General features: G+C 40.6%; 1 protein-coding gene across 2 annotated transcripts in view; it reads right to left on the bottom strand.

The window, feature by feature from the left end:
• Positions 1-6,224, bottom strand: part of Spag17 (sperm associated antigen 17) — a 206,119-nt gene that overhangs the window by 6,542 nt on the left and 193,353 nt on the right. For both annotated transcript variants that reach the window (XM_034500547.2, XM_076933023.1), the window contains exons 47-48: positions 3,307-3,451; positions 2,065-2,208 (exon numbers count right to left, since the gene is read on the bottom strand). In XM_034500547.2, the coding sequence (XP_034356438.1) occupies positions 2,069-2,208; positions 3,307-3,451 (285 nt within the window). In that variant the 3' untranslated portion in view covers positions 2,065-2,068. The remainder of the gene's footprint in view (positions 1-2,064; positions 2,209-3,306; positions 3,452-6,224) is intronic.

Below are 6,224 nucleotides of genomic sequence, written 5' to 3'. Positions count from 1 at the left end.
CCCTCTACGCCACGTGCATGTACATGCAGTAGAGCACTCCCACGTGAAATAAATAATAAGATTTAAAAAGAAAAAAAGAGCTCAATTTAAAAATGGGGTAGAAATCTAAACACAATTCTCAATAGAGGAAACTCAGATGGCTGAGAAACATATAATTTAACATCCTTAGCTATCAGGAAAATGTAAATTAAAACTACTTTGAGATTTCACCTACACCTGTCAGAATGGCTAAGATCAATAAAATAAGTGACAGCTCATGCTGCCAAGGTTTAGAGGGGGAACACTCATCCACATATCCCAGCATGCTAGTGGGAGTCCAAACTTGTGTACCACTGTGGAAGACAATGTGATGGTGCCTCAGGAAGATGGGACTCGATCTAAAGATACAACTGTATCACTCTTGGGCATATAACCAAGGGATGCTTCACTGTACCATAGACATAACCATGTTTATTGCTGCTCTATTTATAATAGCCAGAAAAGAAAAACAATCTAGATGTCCCTCAACAGAAGAATGCATAAAGAAAATGTGGTACATTTACATAGTGGATTATTAATCAGCTGTTAAGAAAAGAAACCGTGAAATTCACAAGTAAGGATGGAACTAGAAAAAAATTATCCTGAGTGAGGTAACCCAGAAAAACAAATATTGGTATGTGTTTCCTTATATATGGATATTAGCTGTTAAGTCAATGAAAACCAAGCTACAATCTAGAACCACAGATTGGGTAAAGTAAGTTACAAGTGCAAAGTAAGTGCAAGCAGTTACAGATAGATCTTATGAGAAAAGTAAAATTGAATAGTTACAAGTGAATGGTAGGGGCTGACTGGAATTGCTCAGCCACTGTCAGAGAAACTTGCTTCCTCCTGCAGCAGATGGGAACCAATACAGAGACCCATGGCCAGACATGCAGAGAGTGAGAAACCTAGGAACATTCAGTCCTAAGTGGGATATCTCTGTCAATGCCTCTCTCCCCCCACCAGCCAAGGCTCTGGGAACCTAGTGGAAGAAATGGAAAGAGTGTAAGAGCCAGGGAGGGTAGAGTGCATCAAGAAAACAAGGCTCTCTAAGGCAGCATGACCAAATCACATAAGAACTCACAGAGAAAAAGGCAGCATGCACAGGACTCTTACAGGTCTGTACCCAGTCCTCTGCCTATATATTATGGCTTCCAGTCTAGTGTTTATGGGATTTCTGAGTGTGCAAACAAGTGAGTCTCTAATTTTTGTGCCTTCTCTTCTACTCTTTTTCTTTGTTTTGTCTTGTCCAACACCAATATGATAGTTCTATTTTATTATTATCTGCTAGAAGTGTGGCTTTTTTCTAATGAGAGACCAAAGGGAAGTGGATCTATATGGGGTAGGAAGTGGGGAGGAACTAAGAGGAGTAGGGGGGAAACCATAATCAGGATATTTTATGTGAAAAAATATTTTTAATAAAGGTGGGATGTCATGGTTTGAATATGTAATATTCCTTGGAGGACCATGATTTGATTGGTTGGCCCAAGATGGTGGCGCTGCTTTGGGGGATGTGAAAACTTCCTAAGGTGGGGCCTTGCTGGAGGAAGTCAGTCACTGACTGCTGTTCTTGGGCTCTTCCTGACTACTTCCTGTCTCTACCTCCTGACCCACTTGTGTTATAAACTGAATTGCTCTAGCATGCTGCTATGATCATTATTGTCACCTTATGATGTACTGAAATCTCTGAAGCTGGGCAAGATAGATCTGTCTTCTACAAAAACAAAACAAAAACCTGATTTTAAAATAAAACAAAACCAAGTATTTTACATACTAGGTTCATTATTTATTTAAATATAATTTAAATTTTCCCAGTTCTAATTCTTCTTTGGTAAGTATTGATAAATTTTACCTATTTGTTTACCATAAATAAAGCCCTTGGAACTAACAGTATAGTCATACAAGGGGTCCTGAGTCCAAAATGTATGAAAACAATGGATTTAAATGTAAATTATGAAAACATTTGTCCTCTTTGGCTGTAAGAAATCAGGGGAAGCCCTGAGGTCTTAGGTGTGAGCGGTTGACTACATGACATGCATTACTTACAGATCTAATGATGAGTGGCCTTTTGAGACATGACGACTCCAAGTGCAGACGAGGAGATTGTGGAAGTCCTGTAGACCGTGGGATTTTCTTTTCCCTGGGGAAGATCTTTCGGTCGATTGTCATAGTTGCTGCTTGTTAAAACTGGTAAAACACTCATTAAGGACTACAGCTTCACAGTTAAATGATCTTTTCTACAAACAAAAATAACATTTTAAAATCAGAGTCTTCAGCAGCGTTAGCTCAGGTAGATACCCTGCTGGTAAGGCAAATCCTGCCCACACAGGCTTGGGTACAGGACCTTGATCCTTGTGTTTTAGCACAGTGTCTTCTTCCACAGTGTGATTCTTTGCCAATGTCCTGACCTGTCTATAAGAGCCCATCACCACCAAACCTGACACCATGTCAACATGCTGATTTCATAAAGTTTGGGGAGGGATAGGTCTAGATTTTGGGACACTGGCTATGAGCTATATCTTTAGGAAGTGAAAAATCAACCTATCTTTTCCTGTCTGTGTCTAACTGGTAAGTGGACATAGTGCCTTGCCTGTTTGACACACTACCTTTGAAAGAATAAATGGGCAAATGAATTCACTCCCATTTCTATGGAAAGGAAGCTCATCTGACACATCCTCCAGCTGTCACCTCACCTCAAAATTTCAATTTTCAGCCATCTTTTCACCAACGCTAGCCCTTGGTCTCTACTTTTGAGCGCTCTCTAATTGGGATAGTGCCGCGTTAGTTACTTTTAGTCATAGTTAAAATGCATCCCTTCTCCATTCTCAAGCCTAGAAACAGTCTACAGTAAACAAGACGACTGTCCTCTGTTGCATCAGCAAGGTAACATACTCTATTCCTTTGACTCTTCCTCCTCCTCTCTAAACAGATCCCAGATTTCTCTTTCCCATATATTCAGACATCAGCAATGTGTAAAGGACTTGCAAACTTTCTATTGCCAGCTCTACTGTCCAGATGAGATCTTTTGTTACTAAGCTCTGTAGTTCAGTTGCTGGCTCTAAAATAGATTTAAGTCATGTGCTTACATCCATCTTAATAAGTTCCACTTTGGCTTTTTCCTCCTTACCCAACATCATCCATTCATGTCCCCTTTGTCTGTTTTCCCCCATGTATAGTTCTTGGCCTAAGGAATAACTAATGAAGACCATTTTGTCTTCTATGTTTTCCTAGTTCATTTCATCATTTCTGTACTATGTGTGGTTACAAAAACTGAGCTTTAAAGGATATTTGCTTCCACAGGTAAGAACAGAACATCATGCTCTGTCATGATTTCAATAGTGTGGGAGATGTGTGCTGAGCCCTTGGCACCGTCTTCTCCAACAGCCATGGCAAATAGCTCTACCTTTAGCTCTGCTTGCAAACCAGCAGCCACCTGTCAGACATCAAAGACTGGTTTTTAAACTGATTTTGACAATGTACCTAAATTCTTTAAACTTCAGTTTTCTCATCTATAAATTTGGCACTAGTAAATATAAGCACATGTGGGGAGTGAGTGAAGTCCTGAGTAAAGGTGTATTACTGCCATGAACATGGCTATGACAAATCCTCCAGGACTCAGTCTCAGGGAGACAGCTCTGTCAGTTTGAGGCCAGCCTGATCTACAGAGTGAGTTCCAAGACAGCAAGGGCTCCACAGAGAAACCTTTATGGATCTGGGCTTAATGCAAAGCAATGAGGTCATTGAAGGGGGTGTGGCTTCTCCTGTTTCTCTGCTTTCTGGCAGCCATCAAGAGAGCAGTTTTGCTTTCCCATGTGTCCCTGCCCTGATATTCCACAGGCTTCCAAAACACAGGGCCAAGTAATTACAAAGTGACACCCCGAAGCTGTAAGCCAGAACAAACCTTGTTTCCTTTTAGACCAACTGACACAAAGGCAAAACCCAGGTGGTGTGTGTGTGTGTGTGTGTGTGTGTGTGTGTGTGTGTCTCTGTGTGTGTGTTGGACTAAATGACAGGACATTGGAAGTAAAAGGAAACTATTGCAATACCCATAACAGATGCCAAAGTTCTCTTCCCCATATTCTCAAACATCAGTGGTGTGCAGAGGACACTTGATTTTTTTTCTATCTCTGATTATTCTGAACTGAGATCTCTGTTTAATTTCTGACTTCAAACCTTAAGTCATATCCTTATATCCATCCTACAGTCCAGAGTTGTGTGACTTCTTGAGGGTTAGTAGTGAGTTTCTGTCTGCTGGCTGATAAAGGTAGATTTCATATAAGAGAAATATGAATTTAATATAAGAAACTTGATGAGTGTCCTATTAGTTGGTCTCTGGGATTCTAATACAGGATGTGGCGAGTGAGGGAGCCAGTAGAGGGAAGCAGAATTAGTGTAGATGCCAAACTGCTTAGTCTGAAAGAGAAGAGGAGGCTTGTACCAACAAAGAAGAAATGCAGCAAGGCATTGTGCTGCTTGCCTTGTTCTTGGAAGGCACACTAGCCAGGGAAGGAAGAAATGTTTATGTTTCTAAGCTGCCCATCCAGGAAGCTGGTTATAAAGCAGACTTGGGAACAGTTATCTAAAATAATAAATAAGTAAATCACACATTACCACATGGAGAGCAATTAGATACAAATGAAAATTTTAAATACAGTTTTATAAATAATAAAATTGAAAAATGTTTCCTTTTTTTCAACAGTGTAGGGGCATGTGTGCTGGAGCAGGTCCTGACACTGTTTCTGAAAGTCCCGGGCTTGGTCCTCCAAGCCCAGCAATCAGAAGAGCTGAGTAGTGTGAAGATCCACGGGGAAGCTGGAGTAGTGCCCCACTTCTACCCAGGACTGGCACATTCTTTCAGTGCTGGCAACCAACCAAGCTGAGCAGTGGTTAGATTTACATAGACAGGAGACTATATAATTTTTTTTGTCAGAGCCAAAACCTACTTTCAAAAAGGGGAAAGAAATGCCATTATTGTATGGTGAGCTTCAAAGAATACACACTGAGGTTTTACTACTTAGAAAAGTTGATCCAGAAGTCACTTAGCTGTTGGAACGATCTGTTCTTTAGATTAAAATGAGATTTACTAACTTCTTGGAACAGTAGAAGAAGGGCTTGCTTTGATGTTTTTTCTTTTTTTTTATGTTGTCAAGAGTTGGACATCCTTTTAATATATGCTTATTTGGGGGATATGGGTACGCAGGCCTGCACTTATACACACATATTTGCCATGAGAACTGTGTGTAGAGGACAACTTTCAGGGGTTGGCCCTCTTTTTGCCACATGGGTCAGGTCTTGAGGCTTGGTGACAAGCACCTTAACCTGCTGAACCATCTCACTGGCCCCAGTATTCTGAAATCTTGACTTTGTAAAGTTGTGAATTATTTCAGAAAAATGAATAGGCATGGACTGGTGGATGTAATGTCAATGTTGGCATATCTTTGGAATTTCAACCTGTGTCCTACTGTTCTGCTATAGATTGTGACAGGCAGTCTAGGGGTGTGCTAAAACATCTTGTTTACAGACCTTCATAGACCAGCTGAGGAAAACAACGCTCAGAGCATTGATGCCCGACCTTGCCTGGTGCGAAATGGTCATCACAAGAAGCTGATAGGCTCTGCAGTACACTTAAGTTGACCCCTGTATGTTAGTAACAAGTGTGGCTGCTTTAGTACCTTCCTTTGTGCTTGCTGTGGGACTACATACCCTTGCTGTTCTCCTGAGTCTACACCCATTTCTGTGCCTAGTAACTCGTGAGCCCACTGACCTTCCTACTTCATTCTGGCCATACCTATCTAAGTGCCTGCTGCATGCCTGGCCCTGTTAGGTTCCTGTATGTCACTCCTCTTCCCTGGCTCTGTCAGTAACACATGACAAGAGTGCAGCAGTTCCTGAGAGTGATGTGCTCACAAGATGGTTAAGTTTTAATTTGAGATAAACTTTTGTTTGTCTTATATAACATTTCTAAATTTATGTTGTAGGAATATAAAGGAATATTAACTTAATCACGTTTTAAAACCTAAACATCCCATTTTTGACAATACAGCAAAGTCAGAATGGGTTTAGGTTTAATGTTTTATTTCCATTTCTTTTACAGTGTTTGTCTTTCATTGAAACACAGAGGCGTCCATATTCACAGGGTATGCTGTTTGAATGTGTGTCCACGATTACTGATGCTCATTCTGTAATTAGAATAACTAACACATTAA

This window comes from Arvicanthis niloticus, chromosome 4 (assembly GCF_011762505.2).
Source record: "Arvicanthis niloticus isolate mArvNil1 chromosome 4, mArvNil1.pat.X, whole genome shotgun sequence".
Classification (NCBI taxonomy): domain Eukaryota; kingdom Metazoa; phylum Chordata; class Mammalia; order Rodentia; family Muridae; genus Arvicanthis; species Arvicanthis niloticus.
Note: the sequence above shows the minus strand (reverse complement) of the source record. Positions and strands in the feature narration are given on the sequence as shown.